Source organism: Elephantulus edwardii, unplaced genomic scaffold (genome assembly GCF_000299155.1).
Source record: "Elephantulus edwardii isolate Elephantulus edwardi_28Jun2011 unplaced genomic scaffold, EleEdw1.0 scaffold00005, whole genome shotgun sequence".
Classification (NCBI taxonomy): domain Eukaryota; kingdom Metazoa; phylum Chordata; class Mammalia; order Macroscelidea; family Macroscelididae; genus Elephantulus; species Elephantulus edwardii.
Genome location: NW_006399755.1, coordinates 6,277,318 through 6,302,047, shown reverse-complemented (window position 1 = coordinate 6,302,047; position 24,730 = coordinate 6,277,318). Strand labels below are relative to the sequence as shown.

General features: G+C 47.6%; 1 protein-coding gene across 1 annotated transcript in view; it reads left to right on the top strand.

The window, feature by feature from the left end:
• The window catches only part of TTC39A (tetratricopeptide repeat domain 39A), a 42,024-nt gene that overhangs the window by 8,463 nt on the left and 8,831 nt on the right, over positions 1–24,730 (top strand). The window contains exons 3-12 of the mRNA XM_006879666.1: positions 2,331–2,462; positions 4,087–4,163; positions 5,390–5,457; positions 13,382–13,446; positions 13,993–14,092; positions 16,204–16,269; positions 18,023–18,131; positions 18,593–18,660; positions 18,748–18,807; positions 19,643–19,804. Coding sequence (XP_006879728.1) covers positions 2,331–2,462; positions 4,087–4,163; positions 5,390–5,457; positions 13,382–13,446; positions 13,993–14,092; positions 16,204–16,269; positions 18,023–18,131; positions 18,593–18,660; positions 18,748–18,807; positions 19,643–19,804 — 907 coding nt within the window. The remainder of the gene's footprint in view (positions 1–2,330; positions 2,463–4,086; positions 4,164–5,389; positions 5,458–13,381; positions 13,447–13,992; positions 14,093–16,203; positions 16,270–18,022; positions 18,132–18,592; positions 18,661–18,747; positions 18,808–19,642; positions 19,805–24,730) is intronic.

The following is a 24,730-nucleotide window of genomic DNA, read 5'->3' as shown; positions in this document are numbered from 1 at the left end:
TTATTGAGCATCTGAGGTCTGCCCTGAGGACTAGATGTCCTATTTCAGTTGCTTAGCCTTGTGAGAGAGTAGCTATTGTGCCCATTTTGTGGAGGAGAAAATCGAGACTCAGAAAGCCCCTGTCTGAGGAACTCTAAAGTCCAAGTTCTGTGCCCACAGGAGCCCCCAGCCCCCTCCTCAGGGAAAGTTGACCCAGCAAAGACCCAGACGGTGTCCTGATGGCTACTGGGGCCAGGAAGGAGGACAGAGCCTTTTGTTTCCTTCAAAACTTTTGATCCTTGAGAACAAAAACTCCTGAGAGTTGCCCAGAAGTCTCAAAACTCATTGTAATGGAGTCAGAACCAACGGATACCTGCCCCTCCAGTAGGTTTATGGAGGCTGTAAATCAGAGGAGGAAGGAGAATTGCTATATTTCTCCCAAGGCCACACTGGTGAATTTGAACCAGAAAGGCCCTGTCAGTGCCAGCTCCTTCCAGACTAGGCCACGAGAGCTCCATTCAACCAGAAGCAGGTGTAGGGGAACCAACTTAATGTGTAGATTTGTTTTATGAGCCAGCAAGGCAAGAAAAGGGTCATGTGATTTTTGTAATAAACAATCTATAAACCTTAGTCATCTCTCTTTCCTCCCAAGTTCCCAGCATAAGCTTGGCACTGAGGAGAATCGTAAATAATTAATGAAGGGAGTGAGCGGGGAGGACGGGAAGCAGCCGCAGCACCTACTGTGCATCAGGCACAGGCCGTCCACCGTGGCCCCACAAGACTCAGCAGCCCAGGACGCTGTCCCCGTTTTACAGAAGTAGGAAGCAAAACCCAGATATGTGAAGGGACGCCTGCAGGGCAGGGCCCGTCTGGCATTGCTTCTGTCTCCACGGAATTTGCCTCTTAGAGGCAAGGATGGCAAAACCTCATCTCACATTCTTTGATCATCTGGTTAGGAAGAGCCAGTCCTTGGAGAAAGACACACTGGGAAAAGTGTGGGGTCAGAGAAAGAGAGGAAGACCCCCAACAAGATGGTTAGACAGTGACCATAACAATGGGCTCGAGGATGTCAGAGATGGTGAGGGTGGCCCAGGAGAGGGCAGGGTTCGGATCCATTATTCATAGAGTCGTTGAGAGTCATAGTGGACTTGATGGTGACAACAACAACAATCATGTGTTGGAGTAAATGTCCCCTTAGCACCGTTAGATGGGAAGCCTGCTGTGTGTGCTGAGCAGAGGTGAGGCGAATATAAGCTCGGCCTTGAGGTGCTCCAGTCTAGGGAGGGAGCTGAAATACATTCTGTGTGCCTGAGTTATTTACAGACATGGAACCCTAGAGGAGGGAGCTCCAGTGGCCTAGTGGTAAGGAGCTGTGTTGCCAACCCAAAAACATGTGGTTCAAATCCACAGGCTGCTCCACAGGAGAAAGATGGGCAGTCTCTTCCCGTATGATTTACTGCCTCTGTAAACCCACTGGAGGTTGAGCTATGAGTTTGCTGCAGCTCAACACTGCATAATTGCTTAACAATAATAACAAGCCTAGAAGGGGAACCCTGGATTCCCAGGGGACTTGGAGGCTTTTAAGAGACCTGATGGATTAGCTGTCTTGTGAAGAGATGGCAAAGGGAAAGGCATTTCAAGGTGCATGAACAGCATAGTCAAAGGCCTAGAGAACAGAATTTTCTGGAAAACGTATAGTTTGGTGTTACCTGGGCTACAGTCTGAGGCCTGATGGGATCAGGGTGTTAGGATTAGCAGGGGCTAGGGGCCTAGTGAGGTGGGCAGTGCTTACAGATCCCAGATGCCTGGCAGAGGGCTTGGGTACTCATCTCGTGGGGTGTGGACCTCTTGGGGTGTTTACGGAGAGGACGATGAGAGGCAGGAGGTCGTGGGCTGGGAGAGGGGGGAGGTGCTATCCTTATAGAGCAGGGCCCGGGCAAGGCCTGGGTGGACCTAAGGAAGGGGCAAGAACTCTTCTGGGAGCCCACCTAGTACAAGACTTGTGTTCTGTCTGCTGGAGATGAAGGCAGAAGGTGAGAGTCAGGGTCTAGATGCCAGGAGGGTACATACTGCTCAATGGTATCCTTCTTGCTGCTACCCCTTCCTACAAAGAGCCAAACAGATGAGAAACTGAGACTCAGATTGGGGGATCACTTAGGGGCACTCTGCAGGAACAGGAGGATCTGGGAAAGGGAGTCAGTGCCTTTTGAGTATGAGAGGGGGAGACCTTCAACAAACTGGGCCTCAGTTTCCTCATCTGTTCGTGGAGAAGGGACGGCAAATGAGCTGCATTGTGCAGTTTGCTCTGGAGTTTTAGGAGGTGGTTGCCTCATGCCCTTTCTCTCTGGCAGAACCAAGGAGAGCATGTACCACTCGCTGACATATGCCACCATCCTGGAGATGCAAGCCATGATGACCTTTGACCCACAGGATATCCTGCTTGCTGGCAACATGATGAAGGAGGCACAGTCACTGTGTCAGAGGTCAGAGGGTGGGTGGGTGCAGGTGGGATGTGGGTTGGATCCCAGTGCTTACAATGCCTCTATCAGCCCTGCTCCTTTGGGCTAAGAGGTCACTTGCCCCACAGCTCAGAGCTGTTCTGTGCACCTCCTGAGGAATCTTGTTGCATGTAGGAGCCAGGTCTGACTGGGAGGAGATAAATTCTAACTGTGTGATTTACTAACTCTCTGACTTTGCAAAAGCCCTTCTCTAGATTCCACTTTTCCTCATCTGTAAAATTAGTAGGATAGTATGGACAGCATAAGGTTGCTGTGGGGACTGAATGAAAATGCCTGCACAGAATCTGGTGTGTCACTGATGCTCAATATGTGTTAGTTACTTGAGTGACCTGGATATGCCATGGACTGCCAAAAGAACAAATAGATATGTCATGGAGAAGGTGCGGCCAGAGTGCTCTTTAGAGGCAACGATAGAAAATCTTTGTCTCACATACTCTGGGCATGTTACCAGGAGTGTCTATTCCTTGGAGAGGGACATTTTGCTTGGAAAAGTGGAGGGAGGGTGAGAGAGAAAAAGATCAACCAGGTGGATTGACACAGTGACTGCAGCAGTGGGCCCTGGTATGTCAGAGATTTTGAGGATGGCACAGGACAGGACAAGGTTCAGATCTGTTGTTCATAGGGTCACTATGAATTGTACTTGACTTGCTGGCACCTAACACAACACACCTAACACCTGAATGAATGTACTGCTAGTCCCTTTGTGTACATGGCAGGTAGAATTACCTCTCAGTCTTACATATATATATGAACCTGCTCGGAGTCTGCTTTAGGTTGGCAATTCAGAATTATCAGATCGAGGCTTGGTATCCTCGCCCCCTTTAGGGAGACAGGCGTAGACCTTCCTATCCCAGCGTGAGAGGCTTGAGGAGATTCTTGGGGGCAAGAAGGACAGGAAAGACTTCCTGGATGAGGTGATGCCTGGGCCAGATATTAAAGGGGGACTAGGAGCTCACCAGAGCAAAGGAAGGAGAAGATGAGGCTCCAAGTGGAGGTGGCAGCAGAGACATGGTGTCTGAACTCAGGGATGCTGTGCAGGGTTCAGTGTGGCTGGAGAGTCCCAACGGGAAGGCAGAAATGGTCAGAACCTGTGGGCTGTGGAACCACACACAGAGCACTGCTGCATGCAGAGCGTAGTGCAGAGCCAGAAGTGTTCTGAGCAGAGGAGAATCTGAGGAAAACCCTCTGCAGACAGGTGGAGGGTGAGCAGATGCCCAGGCCTGTGTGGGCAGAGGTGGACAGCTAGGTCTGGTACAGAGAGACCCGAACTAAAGAAGGGAATACAGAAGTGGGACAAATTGGAAGCTGCCAAGAACAGCATCACCCAGACTAGGTAACTGACTGGCTGTGGGAATTGTATATATACCACAGCTCATGCTTTCTCTGGGTGTTCATTGTCCCCATTTTACAGATGAGGAAACTGAGGCTCAAAGAGGTAAACTGACCTCTTTGTTTGATCAGAATCTCAAACTCTCTTTGAGCACCAAATCCATATTCTTTCTGCTAGCACTGAATTCTCTAAAGTGTGAAGTGACCTGGCACTTGGACACCCCCTCTCGCTCACTGAATGACCCATTTTCCTTTTCAGGCACCGAAAGAAGTCCTCTGTAACAGATTCCTTCAGCAGTCTGGTGCACCGCACCACCATGGACCAGTTTACAGAAGGTATGACACTGGGGTGTCGTCCTAACCCTCCCAGTAACCCTCCTAGCGCCAGGCAGCCCTGCTCCAGCTCAGGGAGTGTAAGGGTGTGTGGGTGTGTGTGTTTGTGTAGATGGTAATTATCTCCAGCATCACCCAGGGGTCTGGCCCTGGTGTAGATGCTGGGATATGAATGGACCAGACCTGGGCCTTTTGAGGAGTGGCTCTGAGATGAGGATGTTGAGAACAGGTGAGACCAGGTACCTGACAGCATTACTTTCTGAAAAACTGCAAGTTGAGGAAAGAAGAAGCTGCCACAAGGCCCGTGTGCTTTTCTCCTCCGTCCAGGGTGCATGCAGTTAGGTTTGCTGCCTTAATGAGCAGTGTGAGGTCCCGTGTTCCCGCAGGGAGTGTGGCACATGGAAAGAGACAGCAGGCAGCAGTGGAAAAGATGGTCTGGGCTGCCGTGGCGAGTGTGGTGTCTTTGTGCCATGACCATCTGTGGTAGGCAGCACTGGATTTAGCAGTAGCCAACCATGAGCACTTTGTGGCTGGCTCTCCAGAGCAGAGCCCAATGGCCTAACTCACCGGGTGAGCCCTTAAGGCTGATGGCACTGATTCCTCCACCATACCTTCCATGGCTCCCTGCCGCCGAAGCCTGTGATCACCCCCTCCGATGGTCAAGGGCCTTGTATCTCATCTTCCCTTGTGCTCTGAATCTCTCTCGACACCACCCCCATTTCAGCTACTTGTTCCCAAATATCTGAGTTCTTGGGCTTCACTCGACTTTTGCTAGGAAGAAGGCCCTTCTCACATTATCTTTCCACTTTCCTCAAAAGACCAATGCAAATGTCCTTGCTTCTAGAAATGTTCCCTGGTCCACTAGCTGTGTTAAGCTCTTTCCCCTTATCCCCACTGCCTCTGGGCTTGCCTAGATAGCATTTCCCCCCCCTTCTTTCATTCTGCCCTGTGCATCTTGTCCAGCACTGGCTGGAGGTGCTGAGTGCACAGCATCTGCAGGATGCATGACAACCTGAACTGGGCAAAGGTGGAGAGGGGAACCAGACTGTCCACAGGGAAGAAACTTCAGCTAACGTTACCTGAGAAATGGGGTAGAAAGAGGGGAATGTGTATGGGGGTGGTATGTGTGCTGACCGGGATTCCCTTTGGAGAGCAGAGCAGGGAGGGTTTGGCCTAAGACTGCTGCCAAGATCCCAGGAAGTCAAAGGGATTTGGATTTTTCCCTGCAGAGGAAATCCACGCTGAGGTGTGCTACGCAGAGTGTCTGCTGCAAAGAGCTGCCCTGACCTTCCTACAGGTAGGAACCCACCACCTGCACAAGGAGGCCAGACATTTCGGAAACTCAGTCACCACATCCAAGCCCAAACAATCCCTTATTACACCTCAATACTCCTGAACCCTGGCCAGGCTCAGTAACAGAGGTGGTCCATTCACCTCACCACACACTGAGCTCACACATCATCAGGATGGCAGCCCCCTATGACTGCTGCTTTAGGTCACGGTCACGGTCACGCAGGACAGACAGGCATCCTCACAAAGCCTGAGTAACACTTGGTTTATTAACAAACACTGGCAGCATCTACAATCTACCAGGCTTTTTTCATTCATTACTTTGTTTTTACATTTGTTATTCACATCACCTGTTTATTTGCACAGGTGTCAGCATCTTTTCTTTCATCTTCATCTCACAGGTCTGAAAAGAGGAGAAAGAGGGAAGGAGACACTTTTCCAACTCTTGTGGTTAGCAAGTGATAGAGCTAGGATTTGAACCCAGACTCGATGACTTGGAAGTTGTGTCTTCTCTCTTCACACAGCAGGAAATTTAGTGAATCATGAGAATCAGTATTTGATTTTACAAAAAAATTTTGGGTTACAATTATGCCATATAATCATTGTACCTCCTTCCATTTTCTTTTGATGCTTCCTGCCTCATTCAGCATTGTTCCCATAGGATCTGTCAGTATTACAACTCAAGGCTTGAATTTGTTCTGCAGTTCCATTTGCTTGAAAAATTCTGAGCGTGTTCTTCCCTTTTTATTTTCTTTTTTTAATTTTATTTATTTTTGTGTGCATGTACCATCAAATCAGATCTGACTGGTACAGGAGGAGATTGTCCCTCCTTCCCCGGCAGAGCATCTGGTGGATTCGAACCGTGCGCCTCTGGGATTGTAGTTGCAGTTCCTTGCCACTAGGCCACCAGAGCTCCCCTCCCTTTTTATTTTCTAATGCTAGGTCGCAGGCGACTCAACGACACATAACAACAACAACAACCAGGTCTTTACACATTTTATCACAATTCTTTGTTCTGTCTTTGGGAGTTGCTCTTGAAATCTTCAGTTCAGCTCTCACGTCATCATTCTTTCTTCTGCTTTAACTTCTCTGTATTCTTCAGAATACAGAAACTCTTCTGACCAACATGTTAAAAGAATTATGATTTTAATGAAAGTTTACAGAAAGGTTGGATTTTTATTCATTCACTGTTGCACATCTACCTCCCTCCTCTTCCTTTCCCAGCACCAGAGTCCACTCTGCAATGCCCTATTTTTGTAGACTGTCATACATATAAGGCCTAATCACATACTCCTTTCAGACAGTTCTTTCCCTCATCTGTTCCGATGCAGTTTACACTCTTTCCTCCACCCAACACCCCCTGTGTTAGCCCTATTTTATAATAGAAGTGTTTGTTAATTTGTGATTGAGATATTCACCTCAGGATAATGTCGTTCCAGGCTCGCCCATGCTGTGTAATATTTTATGAGTTCATTGTTTTTTATTGCTGCATAATATTCCTTTGTGTGAATGTACCACAGTTTCTCTATCCATTTGTTGATCTTCCAGGCATCTTTGTCTTTCCTTCTTTCCTGTTTTCTAAATTGGTCTTTTACTTTCATAATGTGTTTTGCTTTGATCCTGAAATATTGAATGAAGGCTCACTGCTGTCAAGTTGGCACCAACTCATTGCTGACCCTCCGCTGGGTTTCCAAGGCAATAAATTGCATGGGAGGAGGTTGCCCATCTTTCTCCCTTGGAGCTCCGGGTGGCTTCAGACTGTTAGAGAGGTGCAGCCTTTGGTTTAGTACTGTGATTCCCCACAAACTAGGCCATAAAAATGCCCTTCAAATGTCATAGAAAGCGTCACAAGAAGACAGAAGGAAGAATATACAGGGTTGTTATGTAATGAAGGATTGATTGATGCTCAACCATTTCTTGAGGTAGCATATGATCAAGAACCTGTGATATCCCTGAGACGATGGCCTTTACTAAATCTTTTTTTTTCCTTATAAGGTAAGTTTTATTTGTTGAATTACTTTACTAAATCTTTAAACCAGACACTGGGACAAAACACGCATCACCACAACTGTCCCCCATGGCTCAATGTTGAGCCAAATAATGTTTTTGTTGTTAGGTGCCATTGAGTTGACTACAAGTCATACAGACCCTATGAACAACAGCTCTGAACCGTATTCATCTTGAGCCATCCTCATAATCTTTGTTATGCTCAAGTCTATTGTCGCAACCACTGTGTCAGTCCATCTTGTTGAGAGTCTTATCTCTGACCCTCTGCCTTTTCCATGATGTCTTTTTCCAAGACTTGGCCCCTCCTGACAACAGCCCAAAATACGTGAGACCAATTTTCACCATCCTTGCCTCTAGCAAGCATCTAGCTGCACTTGCTCCAAGACAGCCATGTTTGTTCTTTTGGCCATGCGTGAGGTGTTCAGTACTCTTCTCCAACACCACAACTCAAAGACAACAGCTCTTCTGCCCTCCTTATTCACTGTCAAACTGTCAGATGCATAGGAAGTAATTTAAAAGGTCATGGCTTACATCAGGTGCATCTTAGTCTTTAAACTGTCATCCTTGCTCTTTGGTGCTTTGGAGAGGACTTTGACAGGAGATTTCCCCAGTGAAACATGTCCTTTGGTTTCTTGATGGCTGTTACCATGGATGTTGATTTTGGATCCAAGTAAAATGAAGTAGTTGACAATTTGAATCTTTTTTTCATCTATCATATTGCTGATTAGTCCAGTGGTGAGAATTTTTGTGTTTTTGATGTTGAGATGCAATTCATATTGAAGACTATAGTCACTGAGCTTCTGCAGCAAGTGTTTCAAGTTTTTTTTTACTTTAAGCAAGCAAGCCTGTATCATCTGTATAATGTAGGAATCTAGACAGGCTTATAAGGTGAATAGAAATACTAGGGAAGCACACAACCCTTAGGATAACTAATCATATAAAATCAAAAGAGCAGTATTTTGCCCAAGATAAAGCCCAGAGAACAGGAAGGCATAAAATAGAAGGATTGATGGAAATGAGAATTGCAGGGAGAAAGTGGAGAGAATACAGTTATATTGTAGGTATTGTCATTAATGTTATAAAACAAGATATGTATGAATGGCTAACCATAATGGTTTATAAACTTCACTCAATTCACGTTCACACCCACCCCACCCCCCTCCAGAGGAACCTGAAGATACTCAGCTGAAAATACTGGAGGAAGAAGTCCAAAGTGCACTGAAGAAAACAAGGTTCCAGGAACTGACAGAATACCAACTGAGATGTCTCAACAAAAGGATACAGTGCTGAATACATTCGTCTGTGCCAAGAAATTTAAGAGACAGCTGACTGGAAGAGAGCTAACACTTTGTGCCCATTCCAAAAGAAAGTGATCCAACAGAATATTGAAATTATAAAAAAAATTATTCATATTGCAGTCATTTACAATCTTGCTGAAGACCATTTCAAAATGGCTAGAACAGTAGTTTGGACATGTTGCGAGGAAGGACCAGTCCTTGGAGAAGGACGTCATGCTTGGGAGGGTGGAGAGACAGCGCAGGAGGGGAAGGCCCTCTTTGAGGTGGATTGATTCAGTGACTGGGATAATCGGGATGGGTGTGTCAGAGGCAGTGCGATTGGCACAGGACAGAGCGGAGTTTAGGGCTGTTGTACATAGGGTCGCTATGAGTCGCAAGCGACTCGATGGCACATAACAGCAACAACAACATAGCAGTACTGCCTTAGCTGTGTCAGCGATATCCCAAGTAGATGATTTTTACAAATTTATTCTCTCACAGTCCAGGAGTCTAGAAGCCTCAATTTAGAATGTTGGCTCTAGACTTTCTGCTGGTTCTGGAGGAAGTTCCACGTCTCGTTCAGCATCTATGTTCCTTGGAGATCTCCATGAGTCTTAGCCTTTCCCTATGTCAAGGAGCTTCGCAGCGCAGAGACTTGAGTCCAAACATCCCCACTTCACTTTTGGAGATACTTTCTTGGTGGTACTGAGGTCTGGTCCTTTTTTGTTACTAGGCAATGCAGGCTACACCTCAGGGACCCTCTGCATACATGGGAACTAGGATGCTACATCTCATCCTAATCCTTTTACAGCTGCTTGGTACATCAAATCATGGGAGGTCATTTAAAAAGCTTCCACATTACATCATTACATACATTGCTTTTAGGAATACAGAGTTCAGTCCATGACAAGCATGTTGGTAAGGAACTGTCTAAAATTCAAACTGGATTCAGAAGAAGCTGTGGAACAAGTGATATATTCGCTGATGTCTGATGGATCCTGGCTGAAAGCATATTGTTGTTGTTAGTGCCGTTGAGCTGCAGGCGACTCATAGTGACCCTATGAAGGAGAGTCCTCGACGCTTGGGTGCCTTTCATCCTCTCTCCAGGTTCACAGGGTTTCTGGAGGCAAGCTATTACGGAAGTGGATGCCACTCCTCCTTCCAAGCTTGTTTTAGTCAGGGAGCTCCAACCTGCTCTCTGTCTGCATTGGGTAACCAGCCATTAATGCATTTGACACATCAGTGTCACGATGTTCAGCCTCACAGCACCACATATTACTGCTGTACGGCAAGTTGTACACCAGGGCTATACGACCTAAAGGAATGTCTGAACAAAAACAATGAAAGACAGGCCCAAGGGCCGCGGATTAAAAGTCACCCACCTTTGGCTTGATAGCATCGGGCTGAAAGCATAGAATATTAAAAATACCCCAAATATGTTTCTTTGTGTTTTGTTGTCTGTGTGAAGATATTTGATTATGCATATAATAATAAATTATGGAGAACTTTGAGAAGAATGGAATTCCAGAACACTTAATTGTGCTTATGTGGAACAAAGACCAAGAAGCAATCATTTGAATAGAAAAAGGGCATGGTTTAAAATCAAGAAAAGTGTCAATCATGGCTGTATCCTTTCACCATATCTATTCAGTTTACATGCTGAACAAATAATCTAAGAAGTTGGACTACATGAAGAAGAATGAAGTATCAGGATTGGAAGTTATTATTGTTAGACATCATTGAGTCAGTTGCAACTCATAATGATCCTGTGAACAAACAGATCAAAATCTTGCCACACCATCTTCATGATCTCTGTCATACTCAAGTCACTGGGTCAGTAGATCTCATTGATTGCAAGGAGACTTATTAATAACTTGTGATATGCAGATGACACAATCTTTCTTGCAGAAAACAGAGAGAAACCCTATTTGAAACACTTATGATGCATCCCCAAGTCTGTACTCTTCGGTAAGTGTTAGATCTCAACACAAAGAAAACAAAAATCCTCAGAACTGGATAAAATAAGCAACATCATGATAAATGGAAAATAGATTGACGTTATCAATGATTTCATTTTACTTGAAAAACAAATGTTATGGAAGCAGCTGTCAAGAAGTCAAAAGGAAATATGTTTGGTTTTAAAAAAAAAATCAAAAGACATGTTGCACTGGGCAAATCTGCTATCAGAGACCTCTTTGAAGCGTTAAAGAGCAAAAAGTCCCTTTTAGGATTAAGATGTTCCTGACTCAAACCCTGGTATTTTCTCTTATGTGAAAGTTGTATGATAAATAAAGAAAATTGGAAAAAATGTTGATGCCTTTGAATGTGGTTTTAATGAAGAATATTGAATATACCATGTTGTTGTTATGCCATTTGGTTGGAACTGACTCATAGGTTACCATCCAGTGGGTTTTTAGAGACAGTAAATTGCACGGGAAGAAATTGTCATGCCCTAACAAGGGAAAAAATAAACAAATCTGTTTTGGAATAAGTGCAGACAGATGCTCTTTAGAAGAGAGGGTGATAAGACTTTGTTTCATATATTTTGGGTATACTATCAGGAGGCAACATAGTTTTTCCGATCGCTTGCCATGCAACTGAGAGCTGAACAATGAATAGGGCTTTGAGTTGTTGGAGAAGAGCACTGAATATCCCAGGGTCTTGCTAAAGAACAAATAAATATGGGTGCAGCTGGAGTGCTCTTTGGAGGCAAGGATGATGAGGCTTTGCCTCACATACTTTGGGCATGTTGCTAGGAGAGACTATTCCTTGGAGAAGGACACGATGCTGGGAAGGGTGGAGGGTCAGCAAAGGAGAGGAAGACCTTGACCAGGTGGATTGATGCAGTGACTGTTGCAATGGGCTCTAATGTGTCAGGAAGTGTGAGATGGTGCAGGACACAACAGGGTTCAGATCCACTGTTCATAAGGTTGTTGTGAGTCGTACTTGACTCAATGGCACGTAACAACAGCAATCAGGAGGCAGCCGTCCTTGGGAAAAGGCATCATACTTTGAGAAGTATAGGATCAGCAAAGAATAGGAAGATCCTCAGCTAGATGAACTGACACAGTGGCTGCAGCAATGGGCAGAAGCACAGGAGGGACTGTGAAGATGGTGCAGGATTAAATGGTGCTTTGTTCTGTATCACGTGAGACTGCTAGGAGTCGGAGCCAACTAGACAGTACCTGACAACATACTGCTTCTAAAAACATAGTTCCGTTAGATTCTTGTTCATGTCTGAATAACAGATTAAGTATTGGTTGGTTTTGAGCTTCACTTGGTCTCAGTCTTTATGGACTGCTTTCTTCTCTCAGCTCAATATAGCTGTATTCTAATTCCATTCATGAATATGCCACAGTTTGTTATATCCATTTTATTGACAGTCCTTTGGGTTGTTCCTTGTTCTTGGCTATTCTGGACACTCTTGAACATGACTTTCTGCAGCCCATGGATATATGGACCTGCAGGGCAATAGGTGTTGCTGCTTCATATTACAAGTGTGATAAAAACTTACTTTTTTAATTGGTTTGCGTACAACTATTCACATAAATTGCGTTTCATTTGTGTGCATTGTGTTTTATATAATAATTAAAATACATTGCCTTTTATAGAATTAATTACTGTTCATCCATGCTTGTTATCACCCCACCTATTCAAGTCCCCATTGACTCTTTCCTATTCCTTCACTCCCTGCCCAGTAATCTCTATTGTGCTAGTTATTTTCTCCCTTTCCCTTTTTATATCCCCCTTCTCTTCCTTGTCCCCTTTTGAACATTTCTACGTATCTTACCCAGTTATCTTCCTATTTTCAGAATAGTGGTCTGAGGCAATATTTGTTCTTATGTGACTGGTCATTTCACTCAGCAAAATGTTCTCTGTTGTTGTGTACATTGAGTCAGAACCGACTCATAGCTGACCCTCCAGCTGCTTTTCAGAGACAATAAATTACACGGGAGGAATTTCCCATCTTTCTCCCACAGAGCAGATGGCAGATTCAAAACTGAGGCCTAAACTGCTCCCTAGACTCTCCCCACTGTGGCATGGTGTTCTATTGTATGTGAATGTACCAGGGTTTCTCAGTCCATTTGTTAGTTGATCGGTATTTGGGCTGCATCCATTTCCTTGCTGTTGTGAAAATGCTGCTGTAAATACAGGTATGCATGTCTCCATTCATGTCTTAGTTCTGATTTCCTTGGGATATATTCTTAGTAGTGGGATAACTGAGTTCTATGGAATTTCTGTGCTCAGCTTTTTTAGTAAATGCCAAAAATACCTAAATTTTGTAAAAACACAAACAAATGAGCAGCCTCCCCTCCAGCAGCCCCTTCACCCAGATGGAGCCCCTTTTAACTATCTGGTGTGTTTCTTCAAGTCTTTTCACCAAGAACATGACTCTGTATGAACACATATCATAGGAGTGATAAAGTTCTCTATAGTCTTTCATTAAAATCTCAATTTAAAAAAGCTGTGTTCGGCAAATAAGAACTCATCTGAAACCTCAGGAGTGGTGAGTCCTTGTTCGACTGAGCTCTAGTTCCCTCCCCTTAAGGCTGGCTCTCAGACCTGGGCACAGGAAGGGCCAGACAGGACCCTCTCAACCCGGTGGCTACCCACTATGCCAGCTCTTAGCATCTCTCCCTCCTGCAGGATGAGAACATGGTGAGCTTCATCAAGGGCGGCATCAAAGTCCGAAACAGCTACCAGACCTATAAGTGAGTGGGTTGGGTGTGGTGTGGTGTGATGGGGGCCCGCGGTTACCCTCAAGCTGCTGTATGGGTGAGAACACTGTCTGGAGACAGGAAGCCAGGATGCTGCATGACCTCAGGCAGATCTGTGCACATGCAGGACTTTGGTTTCTTGGAATCCTCCTTCCTATGCTTTTCTAGCTGTATCTATCCATTCACTACCCTGAGGCCCTATTATGTGTCTGATCCTGTCCTTGGCGAAACATACACAGATTCTGCACAGATGGCTGTGTGTGTGGAGAGGGAGGTTTGGGGCAGACACAGGGTCATCAGTTCCTGTGCATCCATGATGACACAGCAGATGTGGCTGAAATTCAGGGACAAGGAGGCTGTCATCTTGGTGGGAGGTAGAACTGGAAAGTCTGACAGACAGTGAAAGCTCTCTGCATTACCAGGCTGTTCTAGAACCCCCAGTAGGGAGTTCTGAGAGGAGCCAGGGAGGGAGCCTTATGCCTGACTGGAGATGGGACCCTGCCCTCAACATGTGGCTGAACCAGGGCTGTGTCTGCACAGGGAGCTGGACAGCCTGGTCCAGTCCTCACAGTACTGCAAGGGGGAGAGCCACAGGCACTTTGAAGGAGGGGTGAAGCTCGGCGTGGGAGCCTTCAACCTGGTGAGTGGGTGTGCCCCCTTCTGTCCCAACTGCCTTGTGGGGCCTTGACTCACACGAGGACTCTACTGAGCACTTGCTCTGCCTGGCTGTGTGCCAGGTGTGAGGCCCAGCCATTAACTGTGTTATCAGCCTAGTGTACTGGGTCACCTCAGGAGAACCCATTCTGTTTCTCCCCAAGTCAAGTGGGAAGTTTGAGACTGGCCATGGGGAAAGTATTTATGTTGTGGCAATATGTGCCATCTAGTTGTTTTAGAGGGAGTTCTGGTAGCTTAGTGGTAAGGAATTGCACTACCAACCCAAAGGCAAGTGGTTGGAATCTACCAGCTGCTCTGTGGAAGAAAGAAAAGCAGTCTCCTCCCCATGCGATTAACAGCCTCTGAAAACGTGGCCGAATCCTTCCAACTCAAGGGCACAGAACAACAGTTAAGATTAGGGGAGCTGTGGTGGTGTAGCCCTGCAAATGGTAACAAAATCACTGCTGACTGAAGCTGGGTGGAGGTTTGAATCCATCAGCTGCTCCAATCAAGAGAAATGGGTAATCTCGTGGGCAATTGACAGCTTCAGAAACCCAATGAAGAGTCAGCTCTGAGTCGGTTCCCACTGGGTGACGTTGAGTAGTCAGCAGTAGTGGATTTGGATAAAGTGACCACACATGTGCCAGAATAGAACTGTGCCCCAGGGGGTGTCAATGGCCATATTCTTCCCAAGTAGATTGCCAGACCTTTCTTCTGAGGTGCTTCTGGGTGTACATGAACCTCTAGCCTTTCAGTTAACAGCGGACTCGCAGCACAAAAATTGACAACATTCACCACAAACTAAGGATTGTACCCTGAGAGAGCTCCTTGTTAAACAGGTGGCAGAGAAGACAGGCTATAAATAACTGGTGTCCCACAGGAGATAGACCCAAGGCCCCTCCTTGGGAATGTCAGACAGCTTCCTTGGGAGGTGGGAGTAGGATGTTTGAGCTGGATCTTGGCTTTTCTGATGTCAGGGAAGGGCATTTCAGGCACAGGGAACACTGTGTACTGGGACAGGAGTCTTAGAAGAGAATAACATGCTCACAGGAGAAAGATTCAGACACCCCTGCCTTAGTGACCTTTCCAAAGGCTGAGGTGGGTATGGGGTGCCTCTGTCCTGTACAGAGAGCAGCCTTGGGGGCAGTGGTCTCTGTCCTGTGGTGGCTTCCAGCTTCCTCTTATATAATTAGTGGCAGCAGTGTTCCTGGTCCAGAAGCTGAGAAATAAAAGCTGCAGCACAGTACACTGGATGCTCTAATAGGTCATGGCTGGACCATCTCAAGTTCAAGGAGTAGCTCCACCTCTTATAAGACCTGGGACCTTGGATAAGTCCCCTCACCTATCCATACCTCAGTTTCACATCTGTTAAATGAAACAGTGTAGGTACAGTGGTAGGATTCTTGCCTTCCATGTAGGAGACCCAGGTTTGATCTTGGGCAGTGCACCTCAAGCACAGCCACCACCCATGCTGAACAGCTTACAGCAAAGTGTCCAGACAAAGCAGACTAGGAAGAAAGGCCTGGCAACCTACATCTCAAAAATCAGCCAATAAAAACCTTATGGCTCACAATGGTCCAATCCTATTCACCGTGAGTTGGGGCTGACTTGAAGGCAACAAACAGCAGCAATCCCGTTAGGATCAAACACCATGACAGAGCGCCTGGCATGAAGTGAGGGTTTGGTACAAGAACAGTGACAACAATGCATGTAGTTAACACCTACATGCAGGTCCTGTTCTATGTGCTTTATGTATATTAAATTTTTTCCCTGTCTGGGTAATACCCCTACGAGGCAGAGGCTACTCCATTTTTCAGATGACAAAAGTGAAAGAGAGAGAGGATAAGCAGCTTGCCCACTGGGACCCACTGGGTGGTGACGCTGGAATTCAGACATGGGCAGTGTGCCCCAGCTCACGCTTTGTGCCTCTTCCTGGGCTAGCTTGTAGGCCAGAAAGCCTGAGCATCCTCGTGGTGGATCTGGGTACAGCACTGCACCCCTCACATCAGCTCAAAGACCCTGGGAGGTTTGGGGTGGGAGAGAGAGAAAGAGACAGCTCCCACTGTGTCAAATGCCCACTTGCCCCTGTTCCTGCAGACGCTATCCATGCTTCCTACCAGGATCCTACGACTGCTGGAGTTCGTGGGGTTTTCAGGAAACAAGGTAACTGCCTGCCTCTTGGCCTGCCCTGACCCTCTCAGCCCCAGGACTGCAGCCAGATGTCCAGGGTGAAGGCGACGTGTTACAGGCCTAGGTGCCAGTCTTGGTTCAGCCCCCATCACCATGTGACCCTAGACAAGGTTCATTCCCCTCTCCAGTCAAATGCAGTGCCCACAAACCATGTTCTCTGAGCGTGACAGATGCCAGGACCCTCTGATGACACTTTATGACCTTGAGCCACCTTTACTTTCGAGACCTTTCCTCTGAACTTGTCTTCTGGGGCTGTCCCTCCTCTGAGAGATAGATGGTCAGGGGAGTCCCTAGTAAGCATTTGGCCTTGGTGGGGAGCAGGAGGGAAGAGGGAACTCCAGCACTTACAGCCCCCCACAGCCTTTGCCAAGAGAAGGAATCTGAGTTTGATGTGGGAACCCCATTAGACAATAGCAGATCAGAGAGGACTTCCTGATGGAGGCAGTCTGGAATAGAGCAGCCCTGGTGAGAAGGCAGGACACCTGGGCCAGTCCAGTTTCATCTCTGCTCCCTGTGACCCTGGACAAAGCCCTCCTTCCTTTAGATTTTTTTTTTTTCAAAACAAGGGATTGGAACAGATAGATCAGTGCTTCCCAAACTTGCAATTTCTCCATCCCTTTCTGGTTTTTGTCATATCCACTGCAGATCTTTGTATTATTGACTTACAGATTTTTTCCACCTCCAAAGTAACTCATAATTTTTATTTCACTTTGTAGAAGATCTATAATTACTGCACATGATAAGCTCATATTATGTAGTATGATAGGAAAGCAATCATTAAAAGAAATACTGGAAGACCACCCTATCTTAAGACAGCCCAGCCGGGTTGCATGGTCGGTTGAGACTGCTTCTCTTTTTGAGGGAAATGGAGTTTAGAAGAGAGACCTTGAAAACTGAGGCATCTCTTGGACACCATAGGACAGAAAAGGGACGGCCTTTACTGTGACTCAGTGTGTCCCAGGGCCTGTTCATGGGCCCCTGAGGTGGGCTCAGTTGCCATCTGTGGTCAGTAGTCATGCCTAGGGAAACTGACCAGGGGCACCAAAGGTTCCTTTTGATTTTGTTTTTTTAAGAAGTCCCTGAGAAATGAGTAGAATTTTGGGACAATGACAGAAGGAAACACCGTGAGAGAAGGCCTGTAGGTGAGAGAGCATACCCACTTGACAGAGAAGAGAAGGGCTGTGAGGGCCACTGCCTCCTTTCCCGTCTTCATCCTAGAGGTGGGGAGCTGTGGAAGGAGGACCAGGCAGGTGAGGTTTATGTTTTAGGTAGAACCGTGTGGAGGACAGACAGGGCCCAGACCGAGGCAGGGGAACAAGTGGTGTCAGGCCCGTGACTCCTCTCCAGAAGAGCCGTGAGCTCTTCCCCCAGGAAGCCTCTCCAGACCCTCATGGCCCCGGTAACTGAGCTGGGGCTGGATGTGCTTCCTTGTTGTTCCTCCTCTTCACCAGGCTGGGGCTGCTGTCCAGGTGGCCACCACAGGGTGGTAGCAGGGCTAGGGATCTCGGTGAATAGAGAGAGGGGCTGCTGAGGAACTGGTGGGCAGACTTTTGCCATGGCCGTCTTGGACCTCAGCCTTGACCTATGGGATTCCGGGCTCGTGGTCCTGTCCTCTCCTGTGAGGTTCTCGACAGCCCTGAGTTTCCTGGGATGGGCCCAGGGAGCCTATGCCTCTCCTGCCTCAGTGTCGTCCCCCCTACCCTCCTTCCCATTCCTGTATCCCCAGGACTATGGGCTGCTGCAGTTGGAGGAGGGCGCTTCAGGACACAGCTTCCGTGCGGTGCTCTGCGTCATGCTGCTGCTCTGCTACCACACTTTCCTCACCTTTGTGCTTGGTAGGAGCCCCAAGGGCCAAGGGGAGGGCTGGGCCCCTGGGCTGCGGTCAGCTCTGAGAGCAGGGGTGAGGGCGCAGAGACTGAGGGGTGATACTGAACCAGAAGCAACACAGCTGCATCAACTATCCTGAGGCCTATCCTGATGTTACTGGCCTCAGTTTTCACATCTGTGAAATAGAGATGGCTGTGCTCACCTTGGAGAGCTTTTGAGGATGCAGGAGGTAGCCCCTTGTGGTTCTGGATAAAGCCTCGGTGAACGTGGGCCCCTACTTATGGGCCTGTGAGGTACCAGGGTGAAAGCCGCACTCTCTTCTTTACTCCTCACATTACCTGGAGACGGGAAGTGTTTCTCTCCTTAGTTCACAGAGGGAGGAAATGGAGGTCTTGAGAGGTCCCTTGGTCAGCTGCTGGATGGATAGCAGGAGCTGATGGTGGTGATGTGGTGTCTCTCCACTCCCCAGGCACCGGGAATGTTAACATTGAGGAAGCAGAGAAGCTCTTGAAGCCGTACCTGAAGCGCTACCCTAAGGTGAGCCCTGCCCCCCTGCTAGAACCCCCACCCCCATGTGTCCCTGTGGACCCACATGGAGCCTTCCATGTCTCTGTGTCCTTGCAGGGCGCCATCTTCCTGTTCTTCGCAGGGCGGATTGAAGCCATTAAAGGCAACATTGACACAGTGAGTGGTGTGAGCTCTCAGGACCCAGATGGTAGCTTCCAGGCCAGTGGGAAGTCAGACACACTTGGACATATAGCTCAGGGAGTGAGCTTACTGGGAGACAGGCCGCACAAGAGGGGCATTGAGAGGGCAGAGGTGAGAGAGGCCCTTGGGAGGACCAGGGAGGAGGTGGCACTTGTAGACTAGAATTTTGAAAGGGAATGGATGGAGGAAGAAAAAAAAATACTCTTGGCAGAGTGAATTATTTGACTAAGGCTGTGAGGTGGGAAGGGTCCCTGCTTATTAGGGCTCAGTGATTAGGCTGAAACTTGGGGAGTAGCACAGGGGTAGGGTGCGGAGTCTGGACTTCATAGGTGGTAGGGAGCCAATGAAGGAGTTTGAGATGGGAAGGTCACAGTCCTGGAAGAGATCCCCCGCTAAGCCAAGACCCAGCACAGACTGTACAGTGCGGAGTTTTGAGGTGTCTTGCTGGCCCTAGCGATGATTCGTCAGGCAGCAAGACAAAAGCTCCGAGCCCACGCAACTTCACAGACTGTTAGAATCCTTGGAGATGCTATGAGACACGGACATTACTATATCATGATAACACCAATATTTTCTACTATGTTGCTCCTCCATTATGGCACTAGTTCTCAGCTTGTGACCAGGAAGTCATAGTCCCAGGGAAGGGTATAATGGTGACCAAGGTCACCTAAGACTTGGGGTGTAGAACTGTCACTGGAGGCCAGCTCACCTTCTTCCCCCACCTCAGCCTGCCCGCCAGGCCCTGGGGAGGCCTTGGGTCTGCTGTGCTGGGGGAGCACCCCCTAAGGTATTAACAGATGGGTACCCACAGGCCATCCGGCGGTTCGAGGAGTGCTGTGAGGCCCAGCAGCACTGGAAGCAGTTCCATCACATGTGCTACTGGGAGCTGATGTGGTGCTTCACTTACAAGAGCCAGTGGAAGATGGCTTACTTCTACGCTGACCTTCTCAGCAAGGAGAACTCCTGGTCTAAGGTGAGCTACCACCACATGCTGGGGGCCCTGGGGCCATGGGCAAACCTGGACTGAGCATAAGTCCCCAGACCAAGGTCCAAATCGCTAACTGAACACCAATATCAGCTGAAATATAAACAGAACCCTAAATTGTAGCAAGATTCAGGCTAGAAAATCCTGAGCAGAGGAACCTGAGAATTTCTGCGTGTTGGATTTTGGTCACCAGGGCTCACACATGGACCCAATACCTATGGGCTTGTGCCGGCCAGTGGAACTCTATGCTGTGGTAGAAAACTTCTATTTCTGCCCTATCCAATATGGTGGCCACTAGCCACAGATGCACAGTGAACGCCAGTTAACGTGACCAGTACTACTGAGAAATAGAATGTGAAATTAAATTTCATTTTAATTTAAATAATACACATGTAGCTGGTAATGGCTATATGACTGTGCAGTTTTAAAGGCACATAGAAACTGGGAATTCTAGACACTTCTGAATTCAGGTAGGGCAGGATCCAGAAATTCAAATTATGGCATCTGGCCTTAGTCCTTCCACTTATAGCTGTGCTTGTCCCTGAGGCATCTTTGTTGTATAGACAGGATTCAACCCACAAGCCTGAGGATCTTATTGGTCTGGTTTAAGTGACATATCAGTGTTTGGAAACAGAAGGGCTGAGAAGATTCCTTGTGGACTGAGAGTGAAAGAATGGGAGGCTCCCTTGGAAGAAAAAATGAGATGATTTTCCCAAAAGCAGTATGAATATGTGTAGAGGGGCATTCAAGAGATGCCATGGACGTTAAACAAAGCCAACAGATGCCCACCACAGATGAGAATGTATCATTGATATGGTAAGCATTGAATGAATAAAAGGCAGTCCTTATAAACTTTGATAAATGATAATAGTTATAGAAAGGCTTCAGGCCTTTTGTTGATAGGGTTGCTATGAGTTGGGCAATCAACACCAACATATAGTAGTTAAAGGTATCCTGCTGGCACATCTGTTAAGCACAGGGCTGCTGACTGAAGTAAACAGTTCAAATCCACAGGCTACCAGACAGGAGGAAGATGTGACAGTCTGCTGACTCAAAGATTACAGCCTTGGAAACGACACAGGCTGTTTGTTCTGCCTTGTGGGGGTGACTGAGTCAGAATCAGCTCCCCTGAAATGGTTTGGCTGAGTTGATACTGTAATTAGGAGCCTGGGCTGCACAGTGCTTAAACACTCAGCTACTAACCAAAAGGCTGATGGTTTGAACCTACTCAGATCTGGTGATCTGCTTCCCTAAAGATTATAGCTTAGAGAACCTACAGGTCAGGTCTGCGTTGTTACATGGGTCACAGTGAGTCAGAATCAAAACAAACACATACATACCCAACGACATCATACCTCAGCAATGGTAACATAGAATTCTGACTCCAGAATCGTAGAATAATAGGCATTAGAGGTCATCTGATCTGACGTTCACCTGGTATATTAGCACATGTGTCTAGATTACTTGATCTTTTGCCCATCAGGACATCGCTGATCAGTCTGGGCTTGATCAGTCCGGGGTCTCTTCCCCACAAGGCTGCCTGTGACCGTAGATGCCTTCTCCACACAGCACTCCAGGCAACCATCCACACTGATCTGAGTTCATTCAGGCCCAAGGTCCTGTTTGTCATCTGCATCTAATCTCTGTTCCTCATCCTCTCAGCTCTGTCTGCGGAGGTCTGCATCAGTACCCTTGTCTAGGGAGTGAGCTGAAGGGGCGGTGGAACTCAAGGAGGTCAGCAAAAGAGAGGAAGACTTTGACAAGAGAGACTAATACAGTGACTATAGTAATGGGCTTGAGCAGTAAGAGAGTCTGATGATGGTGCAAAATAGGACAGAGTTCTGATCTGTTGTTCACTGGGTCCCCGAGTAGTCGACTTGATGGCACCTGAAAACCACCACAGCAGGGTAGAAGAGATGGGTGTGGGGCAGTATTGGACTGAGCTCTTTCTTCATACTTGTCATTTCCTCCACTCCACACCCAGTGAGGTGAACACACGGGAACCACTAAAACTAGGAGTAGGTATGTGACCTTCCTAGACCACACAGCGGTTGGACTTGAAGGCAGTTCTGTGTGATTCAAAGGCTGCAGCATTTTCCCTCCTCCACAGCCTCTCCCCAGGAGGCCCATCTGGCCCTGGAATCACCCGGCTGTGGTGGAAGGTGCTTCCTCAGGCCCAGCCTTGTGGCCCCCATCCACTTCTCTTCACATCCCACTCCCAACAAGAACAAAGCCTTCAGGAACATTTTTGCGCTAAAGGCGACTCCAGAAGCCTTCTGGGGAGTGAGGCGAGCAGCTGCGTCCACCCACACGGGCAGAGGAGGGCTGGGGCCACACAGCTGCTGTGAGGGCTGAGGGAAGGCTGGGCCTCCCAGGTGTCAGGATGTGCATGCGATGTGTGATGTGCGTTCTTGGCTAAGTCCCAGCTTGACCCTCAGTCTGCATTCACTGTGTGGCTTCGGGAGGTCAGCCATCCCCCTCTCTCTCTGCACACTCAGGATTTTGTGTGAAGGTAAGGGCTGGAGCAGCCCACATTTGGGGGCCTCATTCATTCCTAATCTCCAGGGACTTGGTGTAAGTTTGCGTGCCATTCCTTCTACTTACAGTTGTCCTTGTGGAAGCCTTTCGACTTTCCCATGTGCAGGAGGTGGATGGAACCACTGGTGAAAGCAGTGTGTTAGGTGCAGGGAGCTCAGAGGTAGCCTGGGCCACCCCCTCAGGGGACCAGGAAGACTTCTTGAAGGAGAAGGAATTAAGATGGTGGAGCAGAGGAGGCTAGGGGGCACTCTAAGCCAAAAGAGCAGCTTGGAAGCTAGTGTGCTGCCAGCAAGTGCTAATATCCCCAGTGCTAAGCCTTTGGAATCACCAGTCAAGCAGGGGACTGCAAGGAGACCCTTTCTCCTCAGAGCTACTCACTATAAGCTTCTTAAACAGTTGTCTGACTTGGCACAGAACCTGGCAGGAGTAAGGGAGCAAAATTCATGTTTGTGGAAAATAGCCAAATGGGATTCCCCTCAGGCAGGGTGGTGGCCCTTTTCCATCAGTGTGTCGTTCTGACCTTCTGTGAGAGCCAGGAATCCATGAGTCTCACAGCTCTGCGTCACTGGTCACTGTATGCATCAAAACTGGAGGCCCATCTGAGGGTGAGCCGCCTGGGGAGCCCTGGGAAAGTCTCTAGACTCAGGGTCTGGACCAGCTGAGCCAAGCAGGAAGGGGCAATGACATCTCAGGCCGAGAGAGTACAGGAAAGGCCTGGAATGGATTTGGGGAAGAATAAGCCAGTAAGGGAGCTTAGGGAGGGCCAGAAGTCTCCCGAGTGGCCTTTGGGGCTTTAGTCTGCAAGTGGGAAGCCCTTGAATGCTTATAATTAGGTTTGCACTTTAGAACTCTTTTCTTTGTGGCCTGCTATCCACTCCTCTTCACCTCCCACTCCCAACAAGAGCAAAGCTCTTCTCGGTGTTTCTGGGCATCACCATATGCCAGGTCCTGGTCCAGACTACAAAATACAACAGCGAACAAAGCAAAGACCCCCGTCTCAGAACTTATATCCCACTGGAGAGACAGACAGTAAACACATAAACAACTGTGTGTACCTTCTTTTATGTTGGGTTCCGGTAAGTGCAGTAAATACCAAGCAGGGTAAGGAGGTGGGGAGAGCAGGATGGGAGAGTGGGAGGGTGGGAGGAGGTTTGTCTGAGAAGATGCCAGAATGAAGAGCAAGCCACGTGGCTGTCAGAGGGGAGAGTGTCCCAGGCAGAGGAAAACGTAGATTGGAGGTCGGTGCTCTTTCAAATGTCTTGGGAACAGCACGGGCCTGTGTGGTTGGCATGTTGTAAGTGAGGGGAAGATGGTGGGAGAGGAAGTTGGTGAGGAAACTAGGGGGAAGATCGGGTAGGTTTCCGGCCATGTCAGGGAGCTTGGATTGTACCCTCGGTGTGAGGGATAGAAGATTTCAAAAGGGACTTACAGGATCTAATCTAAAATTGAAAAGGCCTCAGTAAAAAAATGGCCTAAAATAGGGGTTAGGAGACTAGTGGGAGAGGGGATAGCATCGTGAATCAGGGATAGAGAAGGGAGCCTGAAGCAAAGGGAAAGGGGGAAAAAAACCCCACCAAACCCAACCCACAATAATTTTTTTCCTATAAATTCTCCTGTATCGAAACAATGAGAGGCTGGCACAATAATTGGGGTGAGATAAGGGCAGTGGGGTTTCAGAGCAAAATAGGATCATAGATATCAGGGGTGAGAAAGAAAGAAAAGGCAAAGATGACACAAGTTTACTTCCTGTGATGTCACGAGGGTGAAGAACATATAGGAACAGATTTTGGTGAACAGGTTTTCTCTCTACCACACCCTACAAAACTCAGCTTTTCCTCATTTTGTAAAAGGAACTGGGAGGAGACCTGGGCTCCAGTGTGGGTGGGGCTCCTGGGTGAAGAACTGAACTCCCAGATTGTCCAGCTCACACAGGCAGGTAATAATTCCTTGGCAGCAGCAAGGGCAGCAGGAAGCCGCACAGGAACCACACTTCAAGGCTCGGCCACTGGAGGGCAGCACAGAGACAGGCGGCTCTTTTTTTTTTTACTGGATTCAGCTGTGTTGTGGGTTTTTTGTGTGTGTTTCAGTGAAATTTTATTATTTTTTATAAAAATATCTTTGTAGTTAGTTATAAAAATAAACCATTTTTTTGTAAGCCCAGCGTGCTGCATCAATATACCAATAAGGCTACTATGCTTGTTTCCTTTTTGGTTTTGTTGTTGTTATGTGCCGTCGAGTCGTTTCCGACTCATAAGCGACCCTATGCACAACAGCCCTAAATCCTGCTCTATCCTGCGCCAACCGCACTGCCTCTGACACACCCATCCCGATTACCCCAGTCACCGAATCAATCCATCTCATAGAGGGTCTTCCCCT